This window comes from Galeopterus variegatus, unplaced genomic scaffold (assembly GCF_000696425.1).
Source record: "Galeopterus variegatus unplaced genomic scaffold, G_variegatus-3.0.2 Scaffold5391, whole genome shotgun sequence".
Lineage (NCBI taxonomy): Eukaryota > Metazoa > Chordata > Mammalia > Dermoptera > Cynocephalidae > Galeopterus > Galeopterus variegatus.
The window spans coordinates 39,083-52,476 of NW_007731502.1; the positions used below are offsets into that span (position 1 = coordinate 39,083).

The 13,394-nt window shown below is 38.7% G+C and overlaps 1 protein-coding gene across 1 annotated transcript in view; it reads right to left on the reverse strand.

Moving 5' to 3' along the window:
* Window positions 1-13,394, reverse strand: part of LOC103604780 (voltage-dependent calcium channel subunit alpha-2/delta-3-like) — a gene marked incomplete at its 5' end in the record, with an annotated part of 96,330 nt that overhangs the window by 19,836 nt on the left and 63,100 nt on the right. The window contains one exon of the mRNA XM_008589350.1: window positions 12,630-12,647. Coding sequence (XP_008587572.1) covers window positions 12,630-12,647 — 18 coding nt within the window. The remainder of the gene's footprint in view (window positions 1-12,629; window positions 12,648-13,394) is intronic.

Genomic DNA, 13,394 nt, shown 5'->3' on the forward strand with positions numbered 1-13,394 from the left:
ATAACAACCACAATTTTTTTTTGAAGTTCTTACAACAAGCAAATGGAGGGGACACGCTTTGGTGGGAGGGGGGAGAGGGAAGAGGGAGGGAGGTTTCGGTGATGGGACATAATAATCAACTACATTGTATATTGACAAAATAAAAATTAAATAAATAAATAAATAAATAAATGTATAAACCACACATTTTCATCTAAAAAATAAAAGAGCACATTTCAATCATCCTAAGAATTTACAAGAAAAAAAAAATAAAAATAAAAAATAAATAAAATAGTAATTTTAAAAAATCCTATGTTAAAAATCCTTTTTGTTTGAAGATCAAAATAGTCCTTTAAATAAATCAGGCTAATACTTTGACATTGAAAGTGCTATCAGAATAAAGTTTTTGTATTCTGGGTTAAATATATTATATTTGATTATCAGTATTTTAGATGTTCTTTACAGTGAGAGATTTAGAGGTAGCGGGCATTATTTTTAATTGAAAAGCTGGTTCTTTCAATATGAGTAATATGAATTTTCTTTTATGACACTACTCAGAGGAACTACTTCCTTGTAAAAATCTAGACAAATTAAGAACACCAACCATTGTTTAGATTTTCATTATGCACTGGCATCTTTTAACATTTTTGCAAGATGACTGAATCTTAAATAATATAAGACGCTAACAAACTAGCAGTGCAGAATAAGAATAAAAAATAAGGAAACCTTTTAAGTAACATTTCCCCCTGCTTTACACTTGACTGTCTTGGTTAAAGTCACTTAATCCCTGAGAATGCTACAAAAATGAGATTTTGCTTTTAGCCAAGAGTTTTAGTCCTCTTCTTACTGAATCACTATTACATCTCAGATTAGGAGATCTTAAATTTTTATGAGATTTCATTGTATTTTAAGTTGTTTAAATACAAAAGTAGACAGATTTCCCTCTTTGAACTTTAACTGCATCTTCTATGAACTAATTTTCAACTAAATTATTGAATTTGTTTGTTCTTTCTCTTTTTAACAATCTGAAGACAATTTTGTGAATGATACTGCTGGATAATGTTGGAACATCTATGTGAGAATCTAAGAACAGATTTATTTCTTCTAATGAAATTGTTATTACTCAGGAAAAGTTTGATGTTGCTTCCTTTTTTCCCAGTGATTCTAAAATATAGGTCATTAAGTAGGAATATGTTTTATAAGTACACATCTAGATAGAGGGACACTGACTTTGACCAGAAACACATACTAAATAAAGCTACGGTCAAGAATACTACTGATTAACATATCTGAAACCTGTCCTGGTAACTGCTTTGTTTGCTTATTAGGGTACAACCTGCTTATTTCAAGAATGCTTAGTAATAATGACAATGAGAATAATTATGAGGCACTGGATTTTGGCCAACAGTCATGATGAGGTATGACACATAAGTGACCCCCACTCCCCGTCGTAGCCAAATGTTCATATTTTCACAAGCATGGTTTAGACACCTCCCAAATAGATGCCTGAAAACACAGCCAACTGTTGGAGCTGTGGGGCCCTGGGACAAAACCTTGTTTAAAGACCCCCTGAAATGCTGTTTCCTCCATAAAACCTTCCCTAACTAAGTGGAAATGAGAACCAGATGTGCTCAGACTTCACTACAAAGATAATCATATTTACTCTACAACCAAAGATACCATCTAGGACCAAATCTGTGCAAACTGTTAATATAGCAAAGTCACTGAACACTGTGGCTGGAAGAAGTGCTGGGAATTGTGCAGAACCTGTGAACTCCAAGGGCCAATGATGGGAATGAGCCCTCTTTCTAGCCATAGCATTTAGTGTAGAGCCTGGTATACAAGAAGCGCTCAGCAAATGATCCTTAAATGAACGTCTTCCAACACTGTCCTCTTATTTATTTTATAAATGGGGGACAGAGAGGAAAAGAGTCACAGAGAAGTGTCACCAGAATTCAGAACAGACTCTGGGACTATTCTCTCTTTTAGGTTGTGCAGCCTCTGCTTGCTCATGGTTCCTCATCAATGTCTCTGTGTGTTATGCCTACATTGATGTGGTTAGACTTAGGCTGCAAGGAAGCTCTGAGAAGCTGGTGCTGCTGCTGGTGCTGATGGGGCAGAAGGTTCATGATGTCCAGCCAATGTCAGCCAATGTCACACTGAGAAAGGAAAAGGACTTTTTTTTTTTTTACAGCTTAGTTGAGTGCTGTGACTTCCTTGGAAAGCAGCAGAGATAGGAGAAACAGTATAAACCACAGAAGCAGATGGACCCAAATTAACATTATTCAACCTTGCTGGGTCATTTTTATTTATTCATCCTCCATCCATCCATCCATTCTTGCTTCCACCCACGCATCCAAACATCCACCTATCCATATCCATTGCCAAACATGGCTTGCAACTACCAAACATTGCTTTCAATGTTTTACATCTAGGTATCCTTAAATTTAATGCTGACACAGACATTGTGAAGTGTCTATGCCCATTTTACAATTGAAGGAATTTTTAAAAAGTAAAGGGGCAAAAAGTACCTTGCTCCAGGTCACAGAAGGCAGCAGGCTGTATATCCTAGGTATCCTTAAATTTAATGCTGACACAGACATTGTGAAGTGTCTATGCCCATTTTACAAGTGAAGGAATTTTTAAAAAGTAAAGGGGCAACAAGTACCTTGCTCCAGGTCACAGAAGGCAGCAGGCTGTATATCTGTGCCTTGGCCTACCTGATGCCACAGCCCATGTGCTAATCACTCTACCCATGGTCTCCTTTATTGGGGTGAAAAGACACATGTCATATTTTGCCTTTAAGAGTTTAGAGTGCAGTGGGAGAGGCAACCAAGAAAATCATCCTTAAAATACAATTAGCCCTTAGAGTTCTTGGAAGGATTAAGTGGAATTATAGACATAGAGCACCTAGCACAATGCCTGGCATATCCGACAAGTGCAATTGATCTCATAAGGACCATTTCAGTCTAGGAGTCAGAAGTTCATATATTTCTTTGAAATCCACACATTATTCTACCACATTTGAACCTTATCTGTCTCTCCATCTGAATTACATAGACAAAAGAGAATGATATTTCTCCTTTATACCATGATATCCATTTCAGTCTAGGAGTCAGAAGTTCATATATTTCTTTGAAATCCACACATTATTCTACCAGATTTGAACCTTATCTGTCTCTCCATCTGAATTACATAGACAAAAGAGAATGATATTTCTCCTTTATACCATGATATAACATCTTGGCTGTAATAGTTAGCCAACAGGCTTTAGAAAGCGCGGGGCGGGGGGAGGTAATTATAATTATAAATACTAAAGTAGGTTGGGAAGGAAGCACATTGGGAAGGTCCCAGTCTCCAGATCATCTAATGTGTTCCAGGCCTGGGCAAATAGGGATGGGTCCAATCCAAGCACACAGGGTTCATGACTCAGCAAGCGGTTCAATTCCGTGATTCATTTCTGGAAAAAGAAAATCCATACCATGGCATTAGTCCTGGCCTGACATTTTTCTACCTCATGAAACTTGGTTGGGTTTTCCAAAATCCTTCTAGTTAATTCGAAGGGATAAACATCTAACTTTCTGTTTTTGAACTTGTTAGCACTGCTGTATGCGATTGCACAACTGCTTCAGTTTACCTCAGAGGGTCATTCCAGTTGAATCCTTTGCCACGAAATGTCTGCAGCTCCTCCAGAGCCATTCCGAGTTCTCATGGAATGGGGCTACACTGGGGCTTGTAATGAATACATACTGATTAACTGGGGGTCTGACCAGTGAATAGCATGACTGGAAAAAGGATCAGGCAGCCGAACTGTGACCAGACCAACAAACATGTGGCTCAATTTAGTAAGAAAAATGGAAAGGCAGTTGCTTTATTAAAATGAACTCTCAATAAAAATTACATTTGATTTGTATCCAAAAAATTATGACAAAAAAGATTAAAGAAAAGAAAGGCTGTGCCAATGAGTGTATAGTACGTGTTTTCTCCTGAGTAACTCACGGCATTATCTAGTATGTCTTTCACACAGGAAATCCCCTCCTGTGAAGACCAGTAGAGTTAGATTATAATCACTGGTGGTGATTTGATATTGCTTTGGTACAGGCTTGACTTACATTCATATTTTGTCATAAATTTGGTTTTCAAATTAATCACTGAATTGAATTGACATTGATTTGCCCCATGTTGGAATGGCGTTCTTCATTGTGTGTTCTCTCTCTAATGCAATCAGGAAAAAAAATGCATTTCTGACTAAAATCCACACATTCTGGGTTGACTAATTCTTTGTTTCATCATGGTATTCCATAGAGTTGTCTTTTAAATGACATCTCTTCCAGGGCCTTGACGACAAAGTGTAGATTTGTATATTGAGTTTTCAGGAAACACATCTAGTGTGTCAAGTGATGAATACAGGTGTTCTAAAAAATCTATCGAGAAATACAGAAGAGACCCCAAAATGGCAATTAAACTCTTTGAATTCAAGATTGACTTTGGGTCAATAAAAATGACTTACAGAACTGCACCTAGAATCAAGGACATCAGAAAAATGGGTGTCCCTTTAACTGTCCCAGGCTTGATATTAATGATGCTCACATTTATGCCATGACATCCCAAACCAATGAGCTTTATGAAACAACTTTTCTCAGCTCTCTGTCTTCTTTTCTGTATAGAAGAAAGATGTGTGTTTGTATTTCTTTGGGCATGTAAGAACAACTCAGATGAAAGCAATTTTTAAAATTCCATTGTTTTTATTCAGATTTTTTTTGACTTTCAAAAGAAAAAGCAGTTTCATGTTAGTAATGAGTTGAGTTTATATTGCTTTAACACCTCAATTGTGTTTGTTTAAAAAAATAGAAAACATTCATGTATCTTAAATAAATGAGAAGTTTTTAAAGAAGACTTTGAATTCCTAAGACACTAAAAATTAAGTCTTAAACTAGAAAGCATTGAGATTAGAGATTTTAAAATTTCTTGGTCTTTTGCTTTATTAGCACCCAGTTCTTTTGCCTGTTTTTAAAGAACGGATTATATCAGAGTTTTAAAACTATTTCTGCTTTTACTTTATCAATTTTGTCTGTATTAAGCAAGGTATAATGCTATGAGCATCATTAGTAATATTACTATAGCTGCCATGGCCAACACTGCTTGCAATCCAGCACTTAGTACAGATGGGTCCTGGGCAAGCACTGCCCATGTACTTCTCAGGAAAGTCTCCCTTATGGCAATGAGAACATCAAGGCTTGGGTGATGGGCCAACGCTTACCAGGGGGAACTGGTGGTTGGAGCCTCTATTCTCCCTCCAGCTGACCCTAAAGTTGGTCTTTGGAACCACTCAGCTCTCCCGCGTCTGCTGCAAGAGTGGACTGTCTCCCTCTGTCATGGCGAGCACCATACAAGAGGCTACACCATTTGGTCCAACATTCTCCAAATAGTAAGTTGGATAAATGCCATCCTCACCCGGCTTCATTTTTCCCACTTTTAAGCCAAGGTAGCCCTTCCCTCCAACTGGAGGTGTGAGTAGAACAGGTGCATGTGGGGTAGGTGGCCCCCCGAGTTTAACCACACACCTGCCATTTTTATGGATTTCCCAAGCTCAGATCAACGTTGATCTAAGTGCCTAACATGGAATGGGGATCAAAACCAACCTCTCTTTCCAGTAGAAAACAAAGATTACTGATAAACAAAGGTACTTTGAGACTTGTCCCACACAACTGCCATTTATAAACTTTCATCCTTGTGGTTATAGCTGCCTGTACCAAGAATCAATGCAACTGTGTGTGTATTTTCACAGCCGAGTTTGAGTTTCCCACTTTTTTTGTTTGTTTCTGGGGACAGTTGGGCTCAGCAAACAATTGTTAGGTTAACCCTTGCTATTCTATTCCATTTAATGTATTTATGATTAATATAATTAGCTCATTATTATAAATATAGGTATTTACTTATAACAATAATATATGCTCATTGTGCAGGATTTGAAACATACAGAAACGTATTAAGAAGAAAAAATAAATACGTGTTCTCCTACCATTAGGAAATAGCCATGATTAAAACATGTCTATGCATTTCTTTCCAATATTGTTTTAGACATCCGTTTGTTTACACACACACACACACACATGCATCTATGCATTTCTTTCCAATATTGTTTTAGACATCCGTTTGTTTACACACACACACACACACACACATGCACAAAACATGTCTATGCATTTCTTTCCAATATTGTTTTAGACATCCGTTTGTTTACACACACACACACACACATGCATACCCACGTATAATAGGGCATAATGTACATAAAATGTTACATTCTGATTTTAAACCTAATTAATTTTCTTATATTATTAAATCTCTTTTTGACCCATAATTTCCTAATGGCTTCCTAATATTCTACCTTTTGGAATTTCAGTGACTTTTTTTTTTGCAACCATTCTCCTATTTCTGGGTATTTTGGCTCTTCTTTTCCTCATTATAAATAAAACTGTAACTCATTGACCAACTTAGGCTTGATTCTGCAAAAGAGGATTATTGGGTCATAGCATGCAATTGTGAAAATTCTTGATGGGTATTGGCAATGCTTTCTTGAAGGCTTTTACCAATTTTCATGCATAATGGCATGAAAGCTAAAAAAAGTTATTTAAAAAATTTTCAGAATTAAGTTGAATCTCTTGTTTTACCTTGCTTTTTCCCTGATTATACAAATTGTACATACATGCTTCAAGTGCTCAAATAAATAAGAAAATGGAGTAAATCCTGAATCTTTTTCCATACGCAAGCAGACACACACTATGAGGTTGAGGTTGTTTAATATTAACAAATGAGAAATGCAAATGGCATCCTGCTTCCACATGGAGCTCCACGGTCCCCAATTGGCCCATGTGGGGCTTCAGCTGCAGCACCCAGCATCTGCGTGCTGCTCTTCTGGCTATTCTATCATCAGGAAGCCATGTACTTTGAATCTGAGAGTCTTGCATTCATCTTTTTATGGTCTCAAACACAGAGATGGACAGAGCCATGGAAAATCTGTCAGCCAGGACTCACATGGGTATGGAACTTGAAAAGTTCACCTCTTTCCTTAGCAGCAGTGCAGCCTGTTAGGGCTTCCACAGACACACTCATACAGAACTACGGCAGAGAACAAAATATTTGGTTATGTGGCCATCGCTGCAGATGAGCAATCCGCCATTACTCAGATTCCCATTGTAGCCCATTGTGCTATCATCTGTCAGACTGTATATCAGTCTTAACTGCCCAGCTTGGGAATGCCTGTACTCCTGTGTGTTCCTATCACATAGTAAATGATAGGAAGGAAAACAGGGTATTAAAACAGACATAATAGTTTACATGCAAAGCAAGTAAAGGTAAAAGCAAATGAGTCACAAACCAGGACCAAACGTAAACAGTTATCGCCTCTCAGTTTCGTACTTTATTTTCATCGATTTAGCTGGTTCTGTCACTGCAATGGAGCACTAAAATCACTAGACCTGAAGTTCAATGGAAACAGCAACTTTGCAAACTTTCAATTTTCTATTTTCAATGATAGTTCAACAGTTCAAAGTATAGAAGTTAGATGAAGCAAAGAATGAAAACCAATGCCTCACAACTGCTGAAGTCTGATTACACTGAGATAAGAGCTCTCGGCTGATTCTACTTGCACAAGTTTGTACCTAAAGAACAAGGAAGAAAGAAGGAAGGAAGGAAGGGGGAAAGAAAGGAGGAAAGGAAGAAAGAAAGATTAGATAAATTAAGACTCCCATTTATTCCCCCAAAATATAACATAAAAAGGAAACAAAGAAAACACAAATGGATTCAGGATCCCATTTACACTCAGGAGGGGAAATTAATAAAACAGTTCCATCCTGGAAGAAATACCAAATATCGACCCCCATTTAAGAAGCTAATTTATGCACTCCTGAGTCCTCATACAAGTGAAGCAGCACAGAATATCACAGCAGGCATAGAACAACAGATCTTGAACCCTGCTGTGTTTGTTCAAGAAGGCAAGTTAAGCTATTCCTAACAGGAAACAAAACACGTGGTCGGGCTATTAAACAGGGATCATTTTGCCATTACTGCACAGCCCTGAATGCATCAATTGCTGTTCCAAACAGCATTAGAGATGTGGTTTGCTTTAACTATGGTTTTGAGAAAAATGCTGATGCTTACTCAGAATTCTCAGGCTGATATTAACTATTAGCATGCCATAGAGCACCTAGGAAACCTTCCAGAAATGGTCTTTAGCAAATTCCAAAGTCTAATGAATGCAGCAGAAAATGATGGGAAGGGTACCAGCATCTCAACAAGTTAACCCACATAAACAGCCATATCTGGAATTCCCCAAAGAGCATTTTGACTTTGAATATTAAGGCCTAAACTGATGTTCGGTTCTTATAGACAGAACCTGCTTGAATGAAAATGCAGCTAGAAAAATGGACTATTTTGTTCAATAGCATGACTATTGAAGGTACATTTGAAAATGGCTTTGGGTAATTCTGCTACATTATTATTATTATAAAATGGGATATCTCAGATATTTTTGTAGAAGTCAAGAAGTACCATGTAAGGGAAAAAAGGGCAAACCTTTCTTACACATAGATCTCTATTGCTGAATTCAATCACAATCAATCTTCTGAAGAAATCGGTTCAATTTCCACTAAAAGGAATGGACTTGTGATGGCTTAAAAGCATAGTGCCTGCACTGCTACCTGGTTTTCAGCCAAGGCTTCAGGACACTGCCTCTGTATTTGGTGAAAATATTTAACATTCATCAGGTGCATCACCAATTAGTAACATCTCAATGGTAAATCAAAGGTTGAAATTTATAGTCTAGGAATTATCCCAGAGTGCTTAAGAATCACAAGAAAAAAAAAATAAGAAAAAATTTTTGCAAACCATTGTTCTAGAAAATTGTTATTAAAGGGCTAGAAGAGAAGTTTTGGAAGACCCCCAAAATATTAGAATCATGAAAACCATGACTTAAAGACAACACTCATTAATGAATGCTACACATGAGAGACACCTAAATGAGACATTTTTAGTTGTGGATCACCCAAGAGATTGAAATAAACATGTTTACAGAAACATACTATAAAATATTTATAGAGAAAACAGTTGCAGATGATACAAAGACAGATTCCAACAAAAACACAGCACAAATGCAGACACCATATGTCTGCAATGTTTGTGCTCATGACCTCCTGTGAAAAGTAGGCCAAAGACACAGTGGCTAGGGGTGTCTCACTTTCACCCCCAGAACAACAAACCCATGGGTTTGGAGGTGCTGATTACAATCATATCCACAAATGGGTAAGATCTATGGGTAATGCCAAAGACACTGGGAAGAAATTTCTCAGAACAATTGTCCCTGAATGTCTTTGGTTTGTTGGGGTTTCAAGCCCAATATCCCTTTCTTTCTGACTCTTTGTGAAAGGGACAGTCAGTTAACATACAGAGTTTCTAATAAAATAGGAGGTGCACCACGTACCTGCTGGGCTCTTTTGCCATCTCCCAATTATTCCCTGGGATTAAGTCAGAACCACAAACCACTGTGCAGAGGTCCTAGATCACCACTTCACATACGACTGCTCTCTTGACCTGTTCTGCAGCATGAGGGGCCAAGTCAGGCCAAATATTAATGGGAACGCTACATTTTGTGAGCATTCAGCATGTGTCAGGCTCTGTGCTGGGCACAAGCAAAAAAAAAATAACTCTCATAACAAAATTGGAAGGTTATTCTATTATTCTCATTAAATAAGAACCCTTAGGCTTAGAGAGGCTAGGTAGCTTGCCCACGGTCACCAATGGATGTGGGCTAGAGTGGAACCCACCACATTCCTTTGCTGGTCAAGTAGTGAGAGTATATTTCAGGGATGCTGATGCTTGTAAGAACCTCTTCCTTCTGGCAGAGGCTTCTGCACCTGTCACTGAGGTAATGCTGGGGAGTGGAGGGAAGGAGAGCAAGGCCCAGAGATGCTGATACATCACCAGATGGAGACTTGCAGCCCTGGGGCAAGATGTTTTCAATCTGCAGTGTGTCTCTCCTCAATTCACCTCACTCTTCAGCCCAGATAACTCCTAGAAACCTCTGTCCTAGTAGACAGAGGCCAGGGATGCTCTGAAACCTTCATGGAAAACGGTTTAAATGCAGGCTTAGCCATTCTTCCTCAGGAATATGAGAACTAGGAAAAACAAGGGTGGAGAAATTTCTGCATGCTAGACCAAACTAATTTCTTCATTCTATAAATTTGTCCCACTATTCTTCTACCTTTTTCAACTTTCCACTTTTGTAATTTCAAGTTGATTAATATCCTTTTGTAACCAACATATCTAAAAGTATGATGCCAGATGTGTGATTAGTTAAAGTTGGATCATATGGTAGACCCTATCTGCACTTTTGATTTCTTTTTATAGTATAAAAATAATAGCCTAGGTTTATATTCAAACTCCTTCTCCAAAGAGCTGAATTGCCCAGAAATGTGATTAGTTAAAGTTGGATCATATGGTAGACCCTATCTGCACTTTTGATTTCTTTTTATAGAATAAAAATAATAGCCTAGGTTTATATTCAAACTCCTTCTCCAAAGAGCTGAATTGCCCAGAAATAACCCCTAAGAGTTCTGAAATCATTTCACACAGGGCTCTTAATATTATTTTAAGTTAAGTACCTTTTTCTATGTTAATAGCAAAAAGACCATTTGTAGGCATAATAGGAACAGGCAGCAGAGTTATTGTTACACACAGTGCTACAGAGAAAAGAGTTAGGAAAGCAGCTGGGGCATCTTCCTTGACTGTGGACTTTATATGATCACAATAGCGAGCTCTGCTCTGCAGGGCATGTGATGTGTGTCAATACACGATGACAAGAGAACGTGCGATGAGCTAAGTGCTATTGAAGAATCATACATCCCAGCAACATTTGTTCTTACCATATTCTGTGGGTTTTTGGGTTTTGGCTGATGGCACCTCCATTCATGAATAATCTTCTACATCAGGAACATTTTTATATATGGATCCGTGGAAATTTGATGAATAAATGCCAGTAAGTAAAGGCCAGTTCATTTTTAGGCACTGAATTTGTGAAGTCTCTTTGTAAAAAAATGTCAAATGTGGGTAATTACGAAATTGTGTCCTATCAAAGACATTGAGTTTTCCAAACAATCTGGAATTCTGACCATATATTTACCCTGGAAGCTATTGCTATCCTCAAATACTTTAACTTTTAATGAAGTGTTCAGTCCTTTTGTGATGGCATTGAAGTGTAATCAAACATTACCTCAAGCCAAGTCACACACTAGCACGTTTTGCCTTGTTTAAATATCTCAAATATATTTGAGTAATTGTGTAATGATTTCTAGGCCTCTGGTTGTCCATATGGTCTGAACAGACTGTCTTTTGTACAGCAGTTGTGCTGTCTCTCTCAGCGAGAAGGAACCAAACCATCTCTGCTCCAACCCGGGGAACTTGGGAGATGCTGCTTAAATTTCAGGCTGGTGCCCTACCTTAACTCTTGAAATGAAAACCAACCCACATCTGGCCCCGAGAAATTGCTGTGTCTTTCAGAAGTTTGCTTATGTTTGTGAAATACACAAGAACAATGTAGCAGGCATTGAGTGACATGTTTTCTGCTGTAACTCTCCTGAGGATACAATGACATGCCATGGAGACTACAACTAAACAGAAAAACTACATACACACTACTCCCAAAATTNTGTACAGCAGTTGTGCTGTCTCTCTCAGCGAGAAGGAACCAAACCATCTCTGCTCCAACCCGGGGAACTTGGGAGATGCTGCTTAAATTTCAGGCTGGTGCCCTACCTTAACTCTTGAAATGAAAACCAACCCACATCTGGCCCCGAGAAATTGCTGTGTCTTTCAGAAGTTTGCTTATGTTTGTGAAATACACAAGAACAATGTAGCAGGCATTGAGTGATATGTTTTCTGCTGTAACTCTCCTGAGGATACAATGACATGCCATGGAGACAACACAGCAAAGCCATCACTGCAACCACATGGAGTCTTTCTCGACAGGGAACATTCTGTATGGGGGAACATTCTGTATGGTGGAACAAGATCATCTCAGACAGACAATGAGGACCAGTGAAAGGGTCTGGCCATGGCAAGAATTCTGCTCTTATGCTGTCCGGGTGATACAGGCAACGATACAAGCAATGGAGCTGCTGATTTTGCAATTAATGAAGCCCAAGAGGAGTTTTCAGAGATTTGGCTTAAGAGTCCAGAATTTAAACTTGGTCACTGGGCCTTACTAATTATTCACATGATCTGTCTCCCTAGGAAATTATCCCAGGGAAGGCCTGGAATGCCATATTTGAAGGAATGTGCCAAACTTTGTCTTGACCTATTATTTGAGAATTCTTAGGAAAATGCTTGAGCATGGGTTCACACCCCTCCCCCCGACACACACACAACAAATGGCCACAGTGGGGTTCTTTGGTGGGACTAACTCAGCAGAGGGGCAGTGGACAGCTAAGTCTGTTGGCCTCTCTGCTCCTGCCCAACTTCAGGTTTCTGAAGCTGTAAGAGGAAAACCGTTTCACTGGTCATGAACAGAGCCAAATGCACAGCAGCATGGACACGTGCAGGACTCGTGAGCTCTGGGGATGACTGAAACCGAAACGCAATGGAAATGCGTTTACCTTTTGTGCCTGGGGGAGCTGAAAAACAAGGGGAAAACAAAACAAAAAAGAAAAGAAAAAAATTGATCATTACACAGGAAGTTAAAGTTAACTGTGAAATGTCATTTTGCTGTCATTGGCAAATAGAAAGCCCAAATGGGGAGAAAAAGAGTGAAATAAACTAAAGCCAAGTTATTTTCCAAAATAAAGCTCCAGCGCTGCTCATTTGACCTGCATCTGAACATGTGGTATCAAAAGATACCCTGTGAGTATCCCAGCAAGTGTTTTGGGCAGATACCCTGTGAGTATCCCAGAAAGTGTTTTGGGAATCACCATGCCCAAAGCAGTTGTATAACCTCCTGTAACAGTGAAATGTCGTGATCTAGTTCCTTCTTCCTGTAGGGCAGCAGTCCTCAACTGGATGAGGACTATCTGGACACATTTGGGGCTGTCACCACTGGGGGTGCAGGGAGGAAGGAAGCAATAGCTGTTGGCCTCTAGTGGATAGAGGCCAGGGATGCCGTGAAACCTCTTACGATGCACAGGACAACCCCTCCCAGAAAAGCATTATCTGGCCCGTACGTCAATAGTACCAAAGTTGAAAAACCCTGCTGTACATAAAGGTAAGACTGTTAAAAGAATGTTCTGTTATTTTAAAGTCTATTTTTCTTGCTTTCTGGCACATTAACTATTCCCTTTATTGGTGGTTAAGGAAGCATACACAAGGATTTTTGCATTTAAAGTGAAGTTGATGATCTAAGTACCATGAAAAGGCAGTCAATCAGT